Genomic DNA, 23,697 nt, shown 5'->3' on the forward strand with positions numbered 1-23,697 from the left:
TGCGCCGCCACGCTTCTCCCCACTGAGCGCCCCGCCCCGCCCCTCCCCCCGCGACGAGTCGCCCCGCCCCGCCGCGCGAGGACGCTCCGCTCCGCCCCGCCCCTCCCTCCGCGCCGAGACGACCCGCCCGCCGCGCAGCGAGATCCCGCCTCACCTTTCAAAGGCCCTCTGCTGGTCGCGCTTCTCTCCACCACCCACCCTCTGACGGCCTGGCCCCGCCTCCAGCCGTTCAGCTATTTGTCTGCGCGTGCGCGCACCGTGACTCACGTGGCAGCGGAGAGCGGCGAGTGGAACTCCAGGCTTAGCGTGAGTTTCTGACTTTGGAGTCGGACCTGCCTCTCGCAGTCTCCTTTTCTTTGTACCCCGGGTTTGAGGGTCGCTACTGACTCTAAATCCCCGCTCCCGCCCCACCACCCCCAGTAAATTCAGACGTCTCCGTAAGCGGCGAAGGGGCGCCTGCCTTTTGCTTTAAAGCCCGCACTGAAGCCGGTTCCTGCTTTTGGAACACTGAAACGCTGCGTTTCGCACCTTTTCCCGGTTTAAAGCCGTTTACTGACCTCACTGACCCCTCTACCCTTTCTGCACCACATACAATTCTATTAGGCGAAGTGGTTTATTCGCTCCACGTTCTTCAGCCTCTCCTTCTCGGGCCCTGGAGGCCTCGCCGGCCGCCCCGCTCCCGCAGAGGCCGCGTTCTCTCCCCGGTCCTGGGATTCTGGAGAGCCCGCCCCGCTCCTGAGACCCCTCTCCTTCCCACCCCTCTGTCCTCACGTCTCCTCAGGCCGGTCCTTCTGACCTTCAGAGTGACTTTTCCCCTGATCCCTGGTGGCGCGAGGTGACCTGAGCCAGCCACGTGACACCCATGGGTCTTCGGCCCCACATACCAGCCGGAATTTGGCTCTTGCGGGAGGGCCTTTCTTATTCAGTCTCCTACCCTGTAAATAGTGGGTGGAAGGCGGGATCCGGAGTAGCAGAGACAGCGACTCCTAGAGAAATGGAAAATTGAGAAAAGCATGTAGGACAAGCGATGGCAGTGAAGAGGATTGTGAGGAACTTGGAAGAGACAGCTTCATGAAAGAGAATGAGCCTTGTAGGGAGCGGGTGGGGAAAGGAGAGAAATTCAGAAAAAAGCAGGATCTCCGGAGAGTTAACGGTGAGCAAGATAGGGAGGTGTGGTTGTTCATTCCGACTCTTTGCGAGCCCTGTATCTCCCAGAGTTTTCTCAAATCCATCCGTTGAGCCAGGGATGGTATCTCCCCATCTCGTCCTCTACCGCCTCCTTCTGTAGCCTTCAAGGGAGAGGGGCTGTAAATCAGGGATCCCAAAGAGGGCGACAGTGGAGAGGCAGTTCACGGAGACAGCCCGCGAAGGCGATACTAGAGTTGGGCCCAGAGCAGCAATATCCTGCTGGGAGAGAAAGGGGACTCCTAGTGATTGGAGGAGCTGAGAAAAAAAGCGAGCTGAAAGGAAGCGTAGCCACTTGGGAGTGCCAGAGAGTTGGGAGGAAGGGAGGGCAGAGATGGAGGAAGAAAGGCAGAAATGCAGGGAAATTGAGGCTCACCAGGGAGGTTGGAGAGAAAGCAACTTGAAGGCGAACAGATGGCAGAGAGAGGCGGGATGGGAGGCAGGGAAGAAGTAGAGTGGAGGAAGGGACAGCAGGAGAGCAGAGATGAGAGCAGAGAAAGGGAGATGTAGAAAGAAGTAGGGAAACAGATCAACCAAATGAAGTGGAAACAGCTAGTGTGCAGGTGATGGTGGGGACTAGATCCAGAGAGTGCTGAAGCAGTTGGCTCAGAATTATTAAGTCGTCATACACTGATTTTGGACTTTAAAATCTAATGCAGATCTTGCTTCTTTAAATTGTACAGATAAGAATGAGAATTGCAAAGCTTCTGTCTGTGAGGCATGTGTATTTCGTAATTATTTGTATTAAAAGAGCATGCGTGTGTAGAGCCTGTTGAGGTGGGGACTGGGGCAGGGACTTCATTCTCTCAGGTGTGGGTCACCCCCTTCCCTATTCCTGGTGAGGAATAGAGGTATGTGAGAGAAAAAATGGGGCAAGAACTGACTGACCCTTTGAAAAGTTGCCTTTTCAAGCAACTTTAATCATGTTCTTTGTGATGGTTTTACTTTTGGCTTTCTGCTTTCTTTACATTTAATTTTCTTGTAGCTTGGGATAAAGATTTGTTCGTTCAGTAGCGACTTTCTTGTAAACAATTATGGAGATTTGTCTCACTTGGGAGAACTTGGATGAATGTAGAGAATATTACGGTAAGTGAGTTAAGACAGACAGGGAAAGACTGGTATTGTATGTCCTTCCATTACATGGAATGTAAAAAAAACGAAACTCACAGTACCAGAAGGTAGGATGGTGGTCATCTGGAAGGTCTGGAAGATGGGGAGATGTTGGTCAAAAGCTACCGACTTTGAGTTGTGAAATGAGTGCGTCCTGGGGAGGTATGTGCAGCATGCTGACTGTAGTTAATCCTGTTCTGTTACTGCTTGCTGGGAATTTGTCAGCAGAGTACGTCCTCAGTGTTGTCACCACACACAGAACATGGGAATTTGGAGGTGATGGATGTGTTGGTTAGTGGTTTGTGATAAATATTTCATAGTGTACACATATGTCACATGGTCACAGGGTGTATGGTATGTGCACACATACTCCTTTCATTAGTCATCTCTTCCCCCATCAGACATGCTCCTCACGTTCTTGTGTGGGGCCTTGCCCCAGGAATGTGCACAGAGCTGCAGATAATAACGATCTGGATCCTGCATTGAGCACCAGGGCTCTTAGCCTCTACTTCTGAGACTGAGATCAGGCCCCGGGTGGGGCGCTCTGCTCTGAGTGGGGCTGGACCACGGCCTGCTGTGTGACCTGAAGGGGATCATGGGGTCAGCGGAGGTGCCCCTGCTGCTGTGTGCATGAGGCCTCACCAGGAGTGGAGTGTGATCCGAGGGAAAGTGTGGGAAAGTCCCATGTTGGTCTCTGTGCGGGAGTTGATTGTCCTGAGTCCCTCCTGAGACAGTGGGCCTAGGGGACTGTCTGTTCCACACGGTGAGGGCTTCCCTGAGTGCGTGGTTGGGGCTCAGGAAGGGGATGTGTTGACTCTAAGCTTTAAACAGCATGTTTTCAACTTTCATAATAGAACTGTGAAGACTCGTGGACGAAGAAGCCCAGAAGAGGAAAGAACAGGAGTCAGGCGTGGCTCTTTCTCAGGTAAGGTCATATTCTCAGTGGATTCTCACACTGCCTTCCTGAAATGCCCTTCTCTGGACTTGCTAATCGTGTCTGACTCTGGAGTGTCCTGTCTGACTCCTGTACACGCACACTCACCCGGGGCCTTCCCTCAGGGCCTGTCGTCTCCACTTAGATCCCGTCTCCCCATGACCCGGTGACCTGGCCCTTGTGAAGAGGCTCCCCTGGGCACCATCCTGGGCAGGGCTTCTCACCCAGGGGTTGGAGACGGGGTCTCAGTGCTGTTGGGCAGCAGGGACTGTTTAGGGCCCATCTGGATGCACTGTCTGCTCTCTGTCAACCAGGGTAAAGAAGCGGTACGTGGACCTCAGGTATTAACATGTACAGTACACGATAAAATCTGCAACAGAGGCCAATGAGTAGAAATCAGTTCTGACTTTTTATAGTACATTTAAAACTAAATGAGTACCTCCTTGAAATCTTAAGTGTTTGGGAATGGAATGGAAAGTTCAGAAAGAGATCACAGGACTAGATGGTGTTTCGTATCATTGTTTTATCTTTTTTCTTCTTTTTCAGTTTCTTTTTTTTTTTTCTTTTTTTAATTCTTTCCATTTTTTTTTTATTCTTTCCATTGTCTATTTAACCATGAAATCAAGTTTACTAATATTTTTTGTCTTTTCTTCTTGGTTGCAAGTTGCATCTTGTAGGATCTTAGTTCCTGAGGAGGAATTGAACCTAAAACCCCTGCAGTAGAAATGCAGGGTCTTAAGCACTGGATCACCAGGAAAGTCCCAACTTTACTAATTTTGATTCATTATTTATTTCGGAAACAATGTTTAATGTAGGCAATTAGAGATCAAGAATTTGCTCCAAATAGCTTTCCATGGATTTATCAGAATATTATTTCTACTGAAATGATCCTTACCACTTTTTCCATTTCTCCTTTTGTGTGAAAATAAAAACTCTGCTCAGGGCCTATTGGTGAAATGTATTTTCATATCAGGGACAGTTGACCTTCAAGGATGTGGCCATCAGATTCACTCCTGAGGAATGGGAATGCCTGTACCCTGTTCAGGGGGCCTTGTACAGGGATGTGATGATGGAGACCCTCAGAAATGTGCTCTCTGTGGGTAAGGATAACTTACCTCTGAAGTTTGGGATCTGCCCTAGGGGTGTGTCTCTGCATTTTCTCTGTATGCCTCTTGGTAGCCTGTTTTTCGTGACTGAGGTCAAAGCCCTGTTGACTCAGACATGAAAAGCCTCATGATTGGCATTAGGAATTTAAACTTGTCCTTTCTTCAGGTGATTTGCCCACTACATGATACACAAGGAGTTTTTCCAGAGCTTAAGTATTTATAAAGTTGATTTCAACCTTTTGAAATACCCAATTTCCTATTTTCTACCCCTACGGTCTTGGTTTAGTAGTTCTTTAAAAGTAATAGGTATTTGCATTTAGTACTATTCCTTATGCATTCAGAAGAAGGCAGAGAGTGAATGAATTTGTGAAGTATTGTTCTTTCTGTCTTTAATGCTTTAATCAATATTCACACCTTGGAATTCATCAGGGAATTCATACCGGAAAGAAACCTTACAAATGGAAGAAGTGTGGCAAAGTCTTCAGTTGGAGTTGGGCCTTATAATTCATCAATACATAATGGAGAGAAACCATAGAAATGTAATGAGTGTGGTAAAGCTTTTAGTGCACGTGTAGTCTTAACTGACCATCAAGCAGTTAAGACATATAGGAGAGAAACCTTTTAAATGTATGTGGCAAAGCCTTTAGTTACAGATCTTATTTTACAGTTCATTGGAGAATTCATACTGGAGAGAAACCATGTAAATATGATGCATGTTGCTCGTGCTTTACTAAAAATGCACACCTTGGAATTCATCGGGGAGTTCATACTGTAGAGACATCATATAATTGTGATATATGTGACAAGGCCTTTAGTCAAAATGCATACCTTGCAGTTCATCAGAGAATTCATAGTGGAGAGAAACCATATAAATGTGATGTGTGTGGCAAGGCCTGTATTCAGACCACAAACTTTCTAGTTCATCAGAGAATTCATACTGGAGAGAAACCATATAAGTGGGATATTTGTGGCCAATGCTTTACTCAAAATGCAAGCCTTGGAATTCTTCAGAGAATTCATACTAGAGAGAAAACTTACAAATGTAATGAATGTGACCAAGATTTCAATGCATGTTCAGCTCTAACCAACCATCAAGCAGTTCATACAGGAAAGAAATCATATAAATGTAATTTATGTGGCAAAGCCTTCTGTTACAGGTTTTATCTTACGGTTCGTTGGAGAATTCACACTGGAGAGAAACCATATAAATGTGATGTGTGTGACCGGTACTTTACTCAAAACGCACACCTTAGAATTCATCTGGGAGTTCATGCTGGAGAGAAACCGTATAAATGTGATGTATGTGGCAAAGCCTTTAGTCAAAATGCACATCTTACAGATCATCAGAGAATTCATACTGGAGTTCAGTTCAGTTCAGTCACTTAGTCGTGTCTGACTCTTTGTGACCCCATGAACCGCTGAACGCCAGGCCTCCCTGTCCATCACCACCTCCTGAAGTCCACCCAAACCCATGTCCGTCGAATGGGTGATGCTATCCAACCATCTCATCCTCTGTCATCCCCTTCTCCTGCCCTCAGTCTTTCCCAGCATCAGGGTCTTTTCAGATGAGTCAGCTCTTCACATCAGGTGGCCAAAGTATTGGAGTTTCAGCTTCAACATCAGTCCCTCCAATGAACACCCAGGACTGATCTCTTTTAGGATGGACTGGGTGGATCTCCTTGCAGTCCAAGGGACTCTGAACAGTCTTCTTCAACACCACAGTTCGCGAGCATCAATTCTTTGGCGCTCAGCTTTCTTTATAGTCCAACTCTCACATCCATACCTGATCACTGGAAAAACCATGGCCTTGACCAGACGAACCTTTGTTGGCAAAGTAATGTCTCTGCTTTTTAATATGCTGTCTAGATTGGTCATAACTTTTCTTCCAAGGAGCAAGCATCTTTTAATTTCATTGCTGCAGTCACCATCTGCAGTGGTTTTGGAGCCCAGAAAAATGAAGTCAGCCACTGTTTCCACTGGTTCCACATCTATTTGCCATAAAGTGATGGGACCAGATGCCATGATCTTAGTTTTCTGAATGTTGAGCTTTAAACCAACTTTTTCACTCTCCTCTTTCACTTTCATCAAGAGGCTCTTTATTTCTTCTTCACTTTCTGCCATAAGGGTGGTATCATCTGCATATCTGAGATTATTGATATTTCTCCCGCAATCTTGAGTCCAGCTTGTGCTTCCTCCAGCCCAGAGTTTCTTATGATGTACTCTGCATATAAGTTAAGTGAGCAGGGTGACAATATACAGCCTTGTACTCCTTTTCCTATTTGGAACCAGTCTGTTGTTCCATGTCCAGTTCTAACTGTTGCTTCCTGACCTTCATACAGGTTTCTCAAGAGGCAGGTCAAGTAGTCTGATACTCCCATCTCTTTCAGAATTTTCCACACTTTATTGTGATCCACACCGTCAAAGGCTTTGGCATAGTCAATAAAGCAGAAATAGATGTTTTTCTGGAACTCTCTTGCTTTTTCGACTATTCAGCGGATGTTGGCAATTTGATCTCTGGTTCCTCTGCTGTTGGGTCCAGCCCCAGCGGGTCCAGGAATACCCAAGGGATGAGTGGCATCAGCGAGAAAGAAGACAGACACACACAGAAGGTTCCCTGGAAGAGGTAGCTTTTTTTTTTTTTTTTTTTTTTTTTTAGGACAGCTCAGTTTTTATAGAATGAATGTTACCTCCCCCTTAAGTCACCACATATTACATCAGATATTGGTTTGTGCTACCGTCAATATTTTTTCCCCATGTTTTTCCCCTATGCATTCATCTGGAACTTTTCTGATTACAGGGTTTTTTCCTAAAATGTCCTGTACTTCAGTCTTCTTGCCTCAATGGCCTAACATTTTCACTCTGACAAAAACAGTGTTCCACAAATTTCAGGTATAGTGTGAATTCTTTAGACAATAAAACAATACATGGGAAGGGCTACAAAAATATGTTTGACATTTCTGAGAACAGTACCATGTGAAAACCCTGATATTTTTCTTTACCTGAAACCACAAAACCTCAATTTACAATGATTAACTATTAAACAACAAAAATACCTCTAAAGCAGCAAAACACCTCTATTAATAGTGAGAAAATGGCAGTGAAGCTGGTTAATATTAATCTTCTATTGAAATCCTATGTACCCCATTTTCTAATTCTACAAAAATACCCATAATATCCCATGTTGTTTAAAGAAAGGGAAACAATGGACAAATAGCAGCAAGGAAATAGCAATAATGAAAACCCTGTCAACCAAGGAGCAAGTAAACTGAAGCAGTATATCTACTCCTAAACCTAAATGCCTCTACTCTTTTCTATTCTAGAACATTGTAATCCTTTAAGCAAGCAGCCAAACTATGCCTGTGGCCTTTTCCTTTTTGACCTGATGTTTATGGTCAAAAACTCGTGTTTTTGGTGTTTTGCTCCGTGTCCTAGGCCGGAGCAATCATGAGCATTTCCAAATAGGCTTGGACTTTTCCAGCGAGGCCTTATTACTATAATATTTCCAAAAATGAAAGCCCAACAACAGTAAGATGAAGAAAGGGACATACTGGGCCCCCGGGACAACCTCGAGGGGAAGAGCTGCCTTGCAGATTCCTTTCTCGTCCCGGTGGCTCCTGAGGGGACATATTGGGCCCCCGGGGCAGCCCCGTGTGAGGAAGAGCTGCCTTGCAGGTTTCTCTCTGGTTCAGTGACCTTGTCACGGTTTGGGCGCACCCCGGCGGCTCCCGACACCCTGCCTTTTCTAAAACCAGCTTGAACACCTGGAAGTTCACAGTTCACGTATTTCTGAAGCCTGGCTTGGAGAAATTTAAGCATTACTTTACTAGCATGTGAGATGAGTGCAGTTGTGCGGTAGTTTGATCATTCTTTGCAATTGGAATGAAAACTGACCTTTTCCAGTCCTGTGGCCACTGCTGAGTTTTCCAAATTTGCTGGCATATAGAGTGCCGCAGTTTCACAGCATCATCTTTCAGGATTTGAAATAGCTCAACTGGAATTCCATCACCTCCACTAGCTTTGTTCATAGTGACACTTGACTTCACATTCCAGGATGTCTGGCTCTAGGTGAGTGATCACACCATCATGATTATCTGGGTCGTGAAGATCTTTTTTGTACAGTTCTGTGTATTCTTGCCACCTCTTAATATCTTCTGTTTCTGTTAGGTCCCTACCATTTCTGTCCTTTATTGAGCGCATCTTTGCATGAAATGTTCCCTTGATATCTCTTAATTTTCTTGAAGAGATCTCTAGTCCTTCCCATTCTATTCTTTTCCTCTATTTCTTTGCATTGATCACTGAGGAAGACTTTATTCTCTCTCCTTGCTATTGTTTGGAACTCTGCATTCAAGTGGGTATATCTTCCTTTTCTCCTTTACTTTTTGCTTCCCTTCTTTTCACAGCTGTTTGTAAGCCCTCCTCAGACAGTCATTTTGCTTTTTTGCATTTATTTTTCTTGGGGATAGTCTTGATTCCTGTGCAGTGTCACGAACCTCCATCCATAGTTCATCAGACACTCTGTCTATCTACTGGAGAGAAACCATATAAATGTGATATATGTGGCAAGACCTTTAGTCAAAGTGCAGATCTTGTAGTTCATTGGAGAATTCATACTGGAGAGAAACCATATAAATGTGATATATATATATATTTAATTATTTGAGCTTTCTTAAGAAGATGACTTTACTATTTATGACTTTTCCTGCAGAAGTTTCAAAAGTGTTTTGTTTTATAGCTTTCTTACAGGTATTTCATGATGGTCTCTGAAAAGCAATCAGTTAGATGAAGGGGTTGACTTCATTAGGTGTTCAGTTCAGTTCAGTTCAGTTCATTCACTCAGTCATGTCCAACTCTGCGACCCCATGAACTGCAGCACGCCAGGCCTCCCTGTCCATCACCAACTCCCGGAGTCCACCCAAACCCATGTCCATCGAGTTGATGATGCCATCTAACCATCTCATCCTCTGTTGTCCCCTTCTCCTCCTGCCCTCAATCCTTTCCAGCATCAGGGTCTTTTCCAGTGAGTCAGCTCTTTGCATCAGGTGGCCAAAGTATTGGAGTTTCAGCTTCAACATCAGTCCCTCCAATGAACACCCAGGACTGATCTCCTTTAGGATGGACTGGTTGGATCTCCCTGCAGTCCAAAGGACTTTCAAGAGTCTTTTCCAACATCACAGTTCAAAAGCATCAATTCTTTTTTTTTTTTTTTTTTTCATTTATTTTTATTGGTTGGAGGCTAATTACTTTACAATATTGTAGTGGTTTTTGTCATACATTGACATGAATTAGCCATGGATTTACATGTATTCCCCATCCTGATCCCCCCTCCCACCTCCCTCTCTACCCGATCAAAAGCATCAATTCTTTGGCGCTCAGCTTTCTTTATAGTCCAACTCTCACATCCATACATGACCACTGGAAAAACCATAACCTTGATTAGACAGACCTTTGTTGGCAAAGTAGTGTCTCTGCTTTTCAATATGCTGTCTAGGTTTGTCATAACATGATAATCTCTAGTTCCATGCATGTACCTGCAAATGGCATTCTTTCTTTCTTTTTTTATGCAGGAGTTAATGTTTCATTCCGGCTTCCCTGATAGCTCAGTTGGTAAACAGTCTGCCTGCAATGCAAGAGACCTGGGTTTGATCCCTGGGTTCAGAAGATCCCGTGGAGAAGGGAAAGGCTACCCACTCCAGTATTCTGGCCTGGAGAATTTCATGGACTTTATAGTCTGTGGGATCGCAAAGAGTCGGACACGACTGATATTCTTGTAAATATGTACCACATCTTCTTTATCTTTTCCTCTGTTGCTGGGCATTTAGATTGTTTCCATGCCTTGCCTATTGTAAATAGTGCTGCAGTGAACACTAGGGTGCACTGTCTTTTTGAATTATGGTTTTCTTCAGATAAATGCCCAGGAGTGGGTGTGCAGGATCTGAATCTTTCTTATTTTAACTCTTTTGTTCTGCCAAAGCTGTATTTAGCTTGTTCTCTTTCTCCTTCCTTGAGATGTAAAAATAGTTTCCTGATTGGACTTCTTTTTACTTTCTGTGCTAACCACTTAGCCACGTGCATGTGTGTGTGCTCAATTGTGTCTGACTCTTTGCATCCCATAGACTGTAGCCCATCTGGCTCTTATGTTCATGGGATTTCCCAAGAAAGAATACTTAAGTGAGTCGTCATTTCATGCTGTGGCTCCACAGCATGTGGGAATTTCTGGACCAGGCATTGAGCCCTCGTCTCCTGCATTGGCAGGCCGAATCCTTATCACTGAGTCACCAGGGAAGTCCCAGAAATAATTGGGAATGCACACTACATGGTGGCATTTTTTGTTTGTTTGATAAACTGGAAATTTCATACATTCGATCCCCAACATTTTTGTTCTTGTTACTTTGAAGTCACCGAAAGCACAAGATGGAACCAAACCCAAAGTTTGGTCTGGATACTGGAACAGATGATATGTTATGAGAATGTTTGTTAACTGATGAACCTTTCTAGTTGGAGCACTATAGACTTCCAACCTGATGGGAATTTCTCAGCCTGCCCAGATAGGCATCATAGAAAGCGGTTGGTTTTAAAGTCTAAAGGTATCAATAGTCAAACATCGGAAAAACCAGTGAGACTGTTTAACAAAACACTGAATGTTTACTCATGATATCAATTTGTTAATTCCTTTTCCTGCTGTACAGATGTGTTCCATTGTTCTACATGGTTGTTGAAGATGGTAGTAAATTACTATTTATCTGTTTTACTAAACAAAAAAATTACTATTTACTATCTGTTGCCTAAGACATTTTTACGCTAGCCTAATGAACAGTAATGTTTGGAAATATTTAGTATTAATAAATACTAAATAGAAGTCCAGTTTTCCAAAGGATATTAAAATGTTGATGTAACATTAGAAAATTAATAAGTGTGCTCCATAGTTCCTTGTCAGCTATAGTAGAATTTCCTTTTTGTTGAGTTTTTAATTTTGTGATGGTGTTTGCCATACCTCAGCATGAATCGGCCATAGGCATTCGTGTGTCCCCTCCCTCCTCCCCCACGCTATCCCTCCAAGCTGTCACAGAGCAGTGGCTCTGGATGCGCAGTCACATATCAGACTCCCACTGGCTATCTATTTTGCATATGGTAATAGATATGTTTCAATGCGATTCTCTCAAATCATGCTACCCTATTTCTTTTGTTTTTTCAAGTTTTTCCTTAGCGTTCTTTTTTCTGTCCACATGTTGTGACCGAGATTTAAAGTTTAATTTACATTTCTGCTCTGCCTTCCACTAACAAATACATAAGGCAGTGGGTTATTTTGAGACTTTTGTCATGTGAAAATGCACATAAGACAATGACAGGGAACACAGTAGCTGCCCTATAAACATGAAGAAAGTTCCTTTAGGACTTGAGTTCACTCAGTTATATACATAGAAATATTTATAAATAGTGCAAAGTTGGTGATAATTTTGGTGAAAATAAGTTGGAATGTCTTCTCAAGATGTTATTTTGTAGTCTCCTTTGTTGTCCACATCTGACAGAGCTTTTGGAAACAGACAGCAAAGAAAAGAGAGGATATATAATTTTTAAACAAAAATTAAAACTGCCTAATTACCATCAAATGATCTAGTAATTTTTGACATTCCATTATGTTGAGGAAGTATTCACTTGTATATTATGATGTAAACAAGTTTTTCTCAAAAGCATTTGAAGCTACTTCATCATAAGTATGGAACAGAAACAGTTTCTATAAAGAAGAACGCAGTTCTCATTACAGGAAATATTTTCTCTCTTCTTTAATAACTTTTAAGTTTTATTTTTGGCTGTGCTGGGTCTTCACTGTGCCCCAGGCTTTTCTCTCCTTGTGTCGAGCAGGGGCTATAAATTCTGTACATAAAATACAGAAACGTGGCTGGTGTTTGGTCGGAGACTGGCATTCTGAATCTCCTTGTCTTGGTCTGCCCAGATCACTCAATGTCTTTTTTTTTCTTTAGGCTGTGCTGAGCCTTTTTTGCTGCACGTGGGCTTTCTCTAGTTGCAGCAAGCAGGAACCACTAATTGCTGCGCTGGCTTCTCAATGCTGTAGCTACTCTTGTTGCAGAGCATAAGCTTTGGAGCACCCGCTCAGTACTTGTATTGCTCGGGCTTAGTTGCTCCAAGGCACATGGTATCCTCCCAGACCAGGGATCAAACCTGTGTCCCAGGCATTGGCATGGTGGATTCTTTATCACTGGACCACCAGGGAAGTGTCATTGAGTGGCTTTCAACTGAGCAAATCCCACTGTCTTTCAGCCAGGATCCTCCTGTGTCTTTTAACCATTAATACCCTGCCAAATAAAATTTGGGGTCATCACCGCATAACTGGGAGATCTGAAAACCAGGAGAGACTCGCCTAAACTTACCTGGACTTCCTGAGGAGGAGGATGGGCCCAAGAGGCTGTTGCTGATTTACCAAGGCTACTATGTCTGAAGCTCAGAACGGTACCTGTTTTTCTCCAGCCTGCATTCCCCTCAGGGTGCATTGTCGTTGGGCCGCTACAGTGACTAATGAGGTTGATCTTTGAAGAAGTGGAATGTCAAGATATTTTCCTCTTTACAGGAGTTACTATGAGGTGTTACTAAGAGCTGTGTGTTTCACATTCCAGCTTGTCACCCCTACACAAAGCCAGTTCTTGTTTACTTAAACTGCTTAAATTAATTCTAATTGGAGGAATATTTCTGGGTCCAGCCACCACCGCACATCAACCCCCACCCACCCCCCCCCACCCCCCCCCACCGCCAGCCCGGCCACCACACCAGGTTTCATTTCCCAGACTTTCCAACGCAATTATCCCACAGAATATTAAGTTTTTACTTTAAAACTGTTACAGTTATGAGGAATCAATGATGGAACACAAGACGGGAAAGACCCTCAGGTACTTCTAAACCCTGACAAGATACCTGGGAACCATAGGAAGAACACAGCAGGTGTCCGCTCGGCCCCGCCCCTCACACGCCCAGGCGCAGGCGTGTGTCCTACGCCCCGCCCCTCCCTGTTCTGGTACCAGTGGCTGAGGAGTTTCCGGTCTCCGCTTAGATGCAAGCCATTCTGCAGCAAATTCCCGAAGCCGAGACTTGGTAGGTGCGGCCGACCATTGGGAACCTGAGGTACTTGTTTGTTTTTGTTTTTGTTGTTAAGCTGCGCCTGTGGGGTCCCCTCTCCTCCCTATCCGTGGTCTCCAGTCACTTCGCACCACTCTATTCCCCGACCCCTTCCTCTAGCCGAAATAAATTCGGTTGTTGCTGTGAGAGGCCCAGGGTCTGATTTCCTCTCGAGGTAAGATCCTGAGGTAACACATACAGTGCACGAAATATGTAGTAATTTATAAGGAAAAGGTCATTTTAATTTTGACGTGGCACTTGATAATTTTATAACTATCAAATCATGTGTTCAGAAACTAGTTCAGAATTTCAGCTTTGGGACTGGTGCTGGAGCTGGAGTTCGTTCTCCAGTGTTAGGGAGGCGTATTACTGTCCTTTCTGTTTTATATGACCATGGTAGTAAATTGACTCTTCATTTCAGGAGGTTATTTTCAGTGATGCTGGTTAGTTGTATGAGCATTAGAATCAAAAAGAAATATAAAATGTTCGCAGTGCTCAGTCAGATGTCTTTGAGCTCCCCACGGACTGTAGCCTGCCAGGCTCCTGTGTCCGTGGGATTTCCCAGGCAAGAATACTGGAGTGGGTCGCCGTCAAGTCGCTCAGTCCTCTCGGACTCTTGGCAACCCTATGGACTGCAGTAGGCCGGGTTCCCTGCCCTTCACCATCTCCAGGACTTGCTCAAACTCCTGTCCATTGAGTCCGTGGTGACATCCAACCATCTCATCCTCTTTTCCACCTGCCTTTGATCTTTCCCAGCGTCAGGGTCTTTTCTAATGGAAAGAAACATTAGAGATGTAATGAGTGTGATAAATTCTTCAGTGTACTTTCAAGCCTAATTTGCCATCAGATGATGTACAGAGGTGAGAGCCCTTGAAAATACAATTGAGGTTGCAGTGCTTTCAGCAGTGGTTCACATCTTATGCTTCATGAGAATATTCACACTGGATCGAGCACAGATGATATTAATGTGGTCAGGCCGTTGAAAATCTACTCATTCTAAAAGAGTTCATCACCAGTGCCAGGAATGTGAGCAACCTTTTCTCATTGGTCCCCCTTGCACCAGTAGTCAAGTTGTTTGTACTGCACCAAACAGTACTAATGTACTGAAGTTTGAATAGCTTTTAGGTTGTGCATTAGATTTACCAAATACTTCATGATTTAAATTGCGGTGGATATGGCGAAGCTTCATGTTATTGTTCCTTTATCACTAGATGGCAGAATATTTATCGTGAAGAGAAAGCACACAGATGTAAAATGTGTCGCAAGGCTTTTACCCAAAGATCACAAGTTGGGGAACATCCTGGAGCCACACATCCCAAATGCAATAAGTGTGGGAAAACCTTTACATTGAGTTCAGGGATTAGGACTTGAGCAATCTGATCATGAAAATGTTCAGTTTCTGACCATGAAGCCTAGCCATGATGAAAGCTCAGTTTATGAGTCTTTGTGATGGACTGGATACAGATCCCAGGTGCCAAGTCCTAGTGATGGGAGCTTCTGATCATGTTGAGGATTTTGACTCAGCTATGAGGAAATGAATGCCTTCGAGATTTCATATTAAACAGCCTGCTCTGAAACAAACCTAAGTGTGAGAGTTGGCTACAGAAGTGCATCTAAGAAGATATTGCTAAGATAGATAGATCTTGACATGTGTTTTTGAAAATAACGTGTAATCTGCTGTTTTTGAATGTTCTGAAAATGTTGATTAGATCCCATGTTTTGATGGGGGTATGGAGTTCATCCACAAATCCCAAATCTTCGGAAGACTGTATTTTTCAGACTTTGTTACCCACATTTGAGAGAACGCTGTTGTCGTTCACTTGGACAGTCATGTCCGACTCTTTGCAACCCCATGGACGGCAGCATGCCAGACTTCCCTGTCCTTCACCATCTCCCAGAGCTTGCTCAACCTCATGTTCATTGAGTCCGCGGCTCTAATACCAAAAGCGATTTCACACGGGCCGGAAGTTGGAGAGCGCAGAGCCGAGGTCCCCGAGCGGCGCCTAAGGTTTCCTTCTAGGGTAAGTTTGCAGGCCCGTTCCGCGCCACCCCCCCGCCCCCCCCAACGCCGGCTGACTCGTCCTCAGGGTATGGGAATTCTCAGCGACCTGAAAACCCTGGCATCCGGTGCTTGGCCCGGAATAAACGCTGCCGCTGCCGTTTCGGCCCAGGGTTTTCGTTTGGGTTTTAAGTGTTTCTGAGGCGGTTTTGGCCCTGGTCAAAACACGTAGACACTGCCTCCAGCGACATTTTCCTCCTTAAAACCGTTTTTTACCTCTGGCCTCGCCAGGTAAAGCCCTCTCTTAGGAGTTGGAGTTGCGCCCCTCCCCGCCGCGTCGCCTTCCCTACCGCTGGAGGCAGAGCCAGTCGCCCCCGCTCCCGGAGAGCCCGCGCCCTCTCCCCAGTCCTGGGATTCAGGAGAGCCCGACCCGCTCCTGAGACCCCTTCCCTCGCAGCTCCTCTGTCCTCGCATCTCCTAGGCCTCTGCTTGTGCCCCGCAGGGCCCCCCTTTCCTGTCAGCCTGTCCCCTCACCCCGCGTAGGTAGGTGACCTGGGTACCTTTTTGACTGCTGCGCAAATGAGGAAGGATGGGCTGGTTTGACCTGGAACCTTCCAACAGAGCCTCTCTATTCATGATGAAAAAGATTGCTCAGATCCTATTTCTAAGCTGACCTCTTAGAATGTTTCTTGTACCAGTGGATAGATATGTGCAATTCTGTATTTTTAAAATATTTTACTGCAATCTTATAATAAAGAATTACCTGCTTGGTATCAGTTTGACCCAATCTTGAAAGAAAAATTTCTTTTGCTTAGATACATGACAGATGTTCCTGGTGTTAAATGGAATGGGCAATAAGGACAAACCTGGCCCGCTTGCCCTTCACCCTCCCGTTTCATTATTCAGTTATACCCGGTTCTCTTCACTCAGCTCAGACCTTCTCATAAAGAGCATCTCTCTGGGCCTGAGGGAGCCCACTTGTAACATGGAGATGAGAGACTAGACCGGAAACTCTGAGCGTGAGAAGCACTGACCCCTGAAATGATTAGCCAAAGTGGCTGTGTGTCTGTGTGTGGCAGTTCTGGTTTGGAGGGAGTATCTGGTGGTAATTAGAATTTTATTAGATCCCAGTCCTCCCTGAATGAAAAACGAAAAGGAAAACTGTAGGATGTAGGCAGGATCACAGGCTTAGAATCAGATGACTTCTATGAATAAGGTTAAATCTGAAGGGAGATTTTTTTCATGTCCTGACATTCAGACCTCGGCTGGCCTTCATTTGTTCTTGGGACTAAAGCTTGACTCCTCGCTGTGGCCCCACAGCCCTCTGTCAAGCTCAGGGCCCTGTCAGTGTCTCCAGCCTCATCCTGAGAGCTGACCTTTTGCTCATGGTTAAGCCTGTCGTGGTCTCATTTACCTTTTCTCTGTTTCCAAATACCAAAACCATTTCTGTCTGACATGGTAGTTTCTCACCTTCAAGTCACCCTGGCTCAGGCCCTTTGTCACCCTTCAAGTCTAGGCTCAGAGGTCTCCCCATCCCCTCCTAAGAGTCTCTCTCATGTTCCCCAGGTTTATTGCCTCTGTATCAGTTGCCATCAGCAGAGATTCTTGCCCTTCTTCATGGGTTATTTTGAGTCCTTCCTGGTTCCCCTCTTTTTAGGGCTCATAGTGTTCCTCTTCTTCCCAGCGTGGTTGCAGTACCTGATCCTGGAAATGTCTTTAGATGACAGGACTATGGGTTGGGCTGAATAATCCTCAGGGAAGACCAAGAGAACAGGGCAGGTGATGAAGATGTTTCCCATGTTCTAGACACTTCAGCTGTAATTGATCTTTACCCCATGTGACTACTTAATTACTCAAAAGAAGAGCCAAGAAATATAGGAAGTCCTGAAAAGCCCTACAGAACTGGTGTCCTCAAGCAGTGGGCTAAGATATCCCCCTGTTTCGTCTGCTGTGTTTAGTCCTCTGTAGCCCCCAGATCTAAGCTCTCTCCATCCAGGGACCAGTCATCATCGTGGACAGCAGCGTTGCCATCTAGGAGTTCATGTGCTCAGTGTCAGCGATTGTGATTTCAGAGCGCTGAGGATGAGCAGAAAGCCAAAACCTAACGGGGCAGGAAGGAGATGTTGGCCCCGCCCCGCCCCCAAAGAGCTAGAATATCTTCCAAGTAGGTGTGGATGGAGAGAATAGGAGATAGACCTGGAGACCCTTGAATTGAGATTTCTTCATCTCAAATCCCTTTCTTTGTACCTGGACTCCATAATGTCCCCAGGTGGTGGCCGACTTTCCCAGGAGGGCCAGTTTCTTGATTTTCATCCTGAATGTGAGTGTCCTTTGGGTGGTAGCTCGTGTGCACTCCTCTTGTGATCCCCTTTGCCAAAGGCCCCTGTGCGCTTTAGTCTTGCTTAGTCCAGTCATGCAGGGAGGAGAGGTGGACAAACGGGGAAAGCGGAGGGAGCCTGGTGGGGTCTGCTGGAGGCTTGTGGCAGTTCTTGGCGGCATCCAGGTGAGCCCAGTGAATGGAGCGTGCGCCCATCCCAAGTGTAGTTACAGGGACAAGGGGTGTGTGGATCTGTTGGAAAAGAATGTCTCAGTTCAGGCTGGAGAACCTGGAAGTGGGTTTGTTGGAGAACCGACATGGAATAGTTTGAGCTGTTCTAATGCTTTAGCTCATATTCCCTGGGACAGCAATACTGAGGCTGAGATTTGCCTGCACAGGTTTGATTGGATAACTCATGACCACCCGTGAGCAACAATGAAAGACGTGGAATTGGGCCCAGAGAAGTCTTTTCCACTGTTAGAACTGTGGCCTGGGCTGATGCCACAGACACCTGTGGGTGCAGGAGGCTGGGAGCCTTGGGTTTGGGCTGGTTCTAGCAGGTGCCCCCATCATCCACTCCACTCACTGGCTTTTGTTGGCTCTTTAGCAGGCAGGCACCGTAGAGTAACAGGGAACATCTCAGGTCATTGTTTTGTATCAACTTTAGTGTCATTGTGTACTTGGGGTTGCTGGTGAAGAAAGTTTCATGTGCATTTGGAAAGATGCCAGGAGAATCTGGAGTGTTTCCTTGGAAGATGCTGAGGTCTCACTGGGCCCTGTGCATCATTGGAATCATCCCTCTTTTTCACAGTCTTTGGAGATTTCGGTGTTTGACCTGGCTCACTCACTGTAAATGAAAATATGGTGTCTTGTATTTGTGGATCCTTGGGTGCCCTCTTTTGTATTTTGTCTCATGCATGAATTAGCAGGGCTTGAAATGCTTTGTGTTGGTATTAGAGGGTTTGAGGCTCATTATGGGCTCTGTGGACACTGTGTTGGAGACCATGAAAGTTTGTAAGTTTGTTAGAGTCCCGCTGGGGAATTAGGAGTACTAAGGTTAAGATCGCAGAATGCTTGTTATAAGGTGGTCCTGCTCGGTAGGGCTCTCTGGGCCCAACCTGAGAAGAGTCATAAAGTCCTGTGACGCAGGGGAAGATGGCTGCGAGAATCAGAGGACAGGGATGCCACAGTGATCTGCAGCCCGGAGGCTCATCCTTTAGAAGATGCAGCTGCAGCTTTCTTGCTGCCAGGCCAGTGCCGGGTTCTCTGTTATCCACTACTGTCCCTCCCAAAATAAGTAAACACGGAGGCACAGTACAGAAAACACAGAATCTTAACTGCACTGTTGGTGGTAATGTAAATGGTACTGCTGTGTTGGAAAAGAATATGGAAGTTCCTTAAGAAATTAACATAGAAGAGGCCTACAGTCTGTCAAACCCATTTCTGACAGATATTCAAGGGAAAAGCGATCAGTTTTTCAGGGATATGTCTGCAGTCTCATGAGTGTGACAATTTGCAGTAGCCAAGGCATAGACACAGGCCAGATGTCTCTTAACAAAAGAATAGGTAACAAAATTGTGGTGTAGAAATATTTATTAAATACTGTATGTTCATGAACTACTTTTTCTCTATATATAAATATAAACATCAAGGATCCTGTATTTATGCCAAAATGAATGAACCTAGAGAACATTATGCCAAGTTAAATAAGCCTGACAAAGGAGGACAGTTACTGTATGTGGAAACTAGAATTGTCAAACTCATAGAGCCATCGCATAATAAGGCTGTTACCAGGAGCTGGGTGGAGGGGGAAATGGGACACTGTTAGTCAAAGAGTAGAGATTTTCAGTTGTAAACTAAGTAAGTTCTGGGGATCTGAGGTAATGCATGCTGCCTGTAGTGTTTCTATATACTTGAAATTCTCCCAGAGAGAAATAATACAGCGTACTCATTGGTGGAACTGTAACTTACTTGACTATAATAATTATTCAGTGTATGAATCTCTCACATGGTCACTTTGTACACAGTACATTTATAGCATTTTTGTTAGTTACACCTGAGTAAGGCTGGGAAAGAAAAAGAAAGTTGGGGTGCTTTTCTCCTCTGATTGGTGCTCAGTCCAGGCTTCACGTTTCATTGATGAGGCATTTTGCATACCCATGTCTTGTACCCTCTGACCCGAGATTCCCGTTCAGGTAGTTTGTGTTGGTCCACAGCTCGAGAATGTTTAAGATGCCCCAGTTCATTCCAGTCTGGATCCCTCACTGAGCATCAGGACTGTGAGTCCTCTCATTCCTGAGGGCTGAGATCTGGGCTGAGGAGGGGGTGCTCTGTTCTGAGTGGGGATGGATCAGGGCCTGCTGTGTGACCTGAAGGAGAATGCCTGGTCAGCGGAGGTGCCCCCAGCTGCTGTGTGCTGAGTCCTCACCAGGAGGGGAGTGTGATCCGAGGGAAAGTGTGGGAAAGTCCTGTGTTGGTCTCTCTGTGGGAGTTGCCTGTCCTGAGTCCCTCCTGAGACAGTGGCCACAGGGGACTGTGTGTCCCTCATGGTGAGGGCTTCCCTGTGTGTGTGGTTGGGGCTCAGGAAGGGGATGTGTTGACTCTAAGCATTAAACAGCATGTTTTCACTTTTATGATAGACCTCTGAAGACTTGTGTTGCCTGAGGAAGCCCTGAAGTTGAGGAAGAGGACAGAACAGGAGTCAGGCATGGCTCTTTCTCAGGTGAGGTCACATTCAGTCTGTCCTTCCTGAAATGCCCTTCTCTGGACTCGCTAATCGTGTCTGACTCTGGAGTGTCCTGTCTGACTCCTGTACACGCACACTCACCCGGGGCCTTCCCACAGGGCCTGTCGTCTCCACTTAGATCCCGTGTCCCCATGACCCGGTGACCTGGCCCTTGTGAGGAGGTTCCCCTGGGCACCGTCCTAGGCAGGGCTTCTCACCCACGGGTTGGAGATGGGGTCTCAGTGCTGTTGGGCAGCAGGGATTGCTTAGGGCCCATCTGGATGTGCTGTCTGCTCTGTCAACCAGGGTAAGGAAACTGCCCATGGAAGTCAGGTATTAATATGCACAATAGCTGGTAAAATCTGGGAATCAGATCAGTTGAGACTGTCCTTTCCCTTTTGTGTATCTTGACATCCTTGTAAATATACCTTACATATACACAAAGTATTATTTCTGAGTACTGTGTTCTGTTCAGTTGGTTTATTTGTCTGTTTTTATACCAGCACCACATCACCTTATTACCTTGTAAGAGGTTTTGAAATGGAAAGACCTCCATCTTCCTTCTTCAGGAGTTTTGCTGTTTGCTCTTTGAATAGTTCTGTGACTTTCACCATGTTTTATTCTGCTTCTACATAGATTGCCATGGCAGTTTTGATAATGAGTTAATTGGTTGATTGATCCTTTGTGTGGTTATTAAAGAATCTTTTTTGATATAGCATGTTTCTTTTGTAATCTTTATGTTTTTTACCTATGAAACTTTGTCTTTTGGGAAAGAAGATAAATTTACTTCTTTTTCAATTTGCTTATGTTGAACTGTAGTGCAGAGTGTGCATCCTTGCCGTCTGGACCTCAGAGGAAAAGCTTTCATTCTTTCCCCATTGCTGTGCTCTTTTCATAATGGCATTTCTTATGTTGATGTTGCTATAATTTATTGTTTGTAGCTTGTTGAGTGTTCCATCTTGAAAGGTTGTCAAATTTTTGTCAAATTGTGTTTTCTGCATGGAGATGATCCTGTTTTTTTCCCCTTTATTCTGTTAATGTATTGTGTCATATTGATTTTTGTATGTTGACTTCTCGCCTTATGTGAATAAAATCCACTTGGTCATGGTATCAGATCTTTTTATTTATTTATTTAAATTATTTTAAGTGAAGGATAATTGCTTTACAGAGGTTGTTGTTTTCTGCCAAATACCAACGTGAATCAGCCACAGGTATACATATGTCCCCTCCCTCCCATCTTCCTCCCTATCCCGCCCCTGTAGGTTGTTAGAGAGCCCCTGTTGGAGCTCCGTGAGTCATTCAGCAAATTCCCATTGGCTCTCTACTTTACATATGGTGACGTAAGTTTCCAAGTTACTCTCTCCATACATCTCACCCTCTCCTTCCTCCCCTCCCCCCTCCGTCTGTTCTCTCTGTCTGTTTCTCCAGATCTTTTTAATACGTGTTCAAGTTGGTTTGCAAGTATTTTAATTTTGCATGAGTATTCGTCAGGGGCATTGGTTTCTAGTTTTCCTTTCTTGTGTCTTTGGGAGATCAGCAAACTATTAGAATCATGCTTGCTCCATAGAATTAGCAGGATTAGTGGTAATTCTTTTGTAAATGTTTGGTAGAATTTGGTCCTGTATTTGTCTTAGATGTTTGTGACTACTTTTTAAATCTCTAGTTATAATGGGCTTCCCTAGTGACTCAAATCATAAAGAATCTGCCTGCAGTGCAGGAGACCCAGGTTCTATCCCTGGGTTGGAAGATTCCCTGGAGAAAGGAATGGTCCAGTATTATTGTCTGGAGAAATTCCATGGACAGAGGAGCCTTGTGGGCTACAGTCCATGAGGTCACAAAGTGTCAGAACCGACTGAGTGGCTAATACTTTCAGTTTCAGAAGTCTCCATTTTTTAATTTCTTAATAAGTAAAATAGTTTTTATGTTTCTGAGAATTTGGCAATATCTCCTATATTCTGTCATTTATAGACAATATTGGTCATAGTACTTCCTTATCTTTAGAAACTTTCTTTGACCTCAGTTGTAATCACTCCTGTTTCATATCTGTTTTTAGTTGTTCGAATCTTTTTTTCTCTTTTCCTTAGTCTAGGTGGGGGTTTTCCTATCCAGGTTTTTCAAAACATCAACTCTTAGTTTGTTGATGTTTACATTTTTCTATTTTCTATTTCATCTCTGGTTTAATCTTCGTTATTTACCTATTTCCTTCTGCTAAACCTCTGTTTAGTTTGTTTCCCATTTTCTGCTTCCTGGAGGTCTAAAAATAGATTTCAGATTTAAGGTCTTTTCTCTTTTCTACTGTAAGCATTTAACAGTCAGACTTTCCTTGTAGTAGTCTTCTTTGTGTGTTATAAATTTTGTACTGTTGGCTTTTCGTTTTCATCCATCTGTTTAAGATTTTCCATGTGATATTTTCTTAGACCCATTGGTAGTGTAAGAGGAAGTTGTTTAATGTCCACATTTAGGGAATTTTCTTTTTTACTTGTGTTTATTTCATTGTTGTTAGGGAAGACACTTTTATAGTATCAGTCTCTTAAAATTGTTAATTTTGAGCTAACATGTGGTCTCTCATAGAGAATGTTTTATGTGTCCTTGAGATGCATGTGTTTTCATACTTTTGTTGGGCCCTGTGATCTGTACATGCCTGTTCAACTGGAGCGTTGAAATCTTGTACTATTCCTGTGCCACTATTTCTGTCTTCCTTTCCCTTAATGTTTGCTTCATTTTTCTGAGATATCTAATGTTACATGTATATATATATTTACTTGTTACAGCTTTTTGGCAAATTGACCATTTTATCATGATACAATATTTATCTCATTGCACTTGTTTTTTCTTCAGTTTATTTTGTCTGATATAACAGTCTCCCCTGCTCTCCTTAGGATGGACTGTGTTTTCCCATCCTTTCCCTTTTCAGCTTTCCATGTCCTTAGGTTAGTGAGTACTACCTGTTTCAACTCTCTGACAAACTCTGTGTCTCTTGCCCTGTGTTTTTCCTCCTGTTACTTCTTCTAGCGGCCCCTGCTCATGGGCATCCTATCCTGGTGAAAGACAGGCACCCTGGACAGCTCCTTTCATGCCAGTGTAATTTCAGAAGGAATGTATTGAATGTTTCCTTCCCATCCTGATGTTTCTTGAGATAGTCTTGCTTAATAACTATATTTTTTTCCATATTCTTTGTGCCATGATTTTTATTCT

General features: G+C 44.5%; 2 protein-coding genes across 4 annotated transcripts in view; both read left to right on the forward strand.

Moving 5' to 3' along the window:
* Positions 1 to 23,697, forward strand: part of LOC122420590 (zinc finger protein 665-like) — a 161,995-nt gene that overhangs the window by 77,463 nt on the left and 60,835 nt on the right. The window lies entirely within an intron of this gene.
* The window catches only part of LOC122420388 (zinc finger protein 665-like), a 34,929-nt gene continuing 11,454 nt past the window's right edge, over positions 223 to 23,697 (forward strand). Inside the window, 5 exon segments of the mRNA XM_043435517.1 lie at positions 223 to 306; positions 3,150 to 3,220; positions 13,191 to 13,467; positions 15,227 to 15,482; positions 20,417 to 20,499. Of these exon segments, the coding sequence (XP_043291452.1) occupies positions 20,485 to 20,499 (15 nt within the window). The 5' untranslated portion in view covers positions 223 to 306; positions 3,150 to 3,220; positions 13,191 to 13,467; positions 15,227 to 15,482; positions 20,417 to 20,484.

This window comes from Cervus canadensis, chromosome 18, assembly GCF_019320065.1.
Source record: "Cervus canadensis isolate Bull #8, Minnesota chromosome 18, ASM1932006v1, whole genome shotgun sequence".
Taxonomy (NCBI): Eukaryota; Metazoa; Chordata; class Mammalia; order Artiodactyla; family Cervidae; genus Cervus; species Cervus canadensis.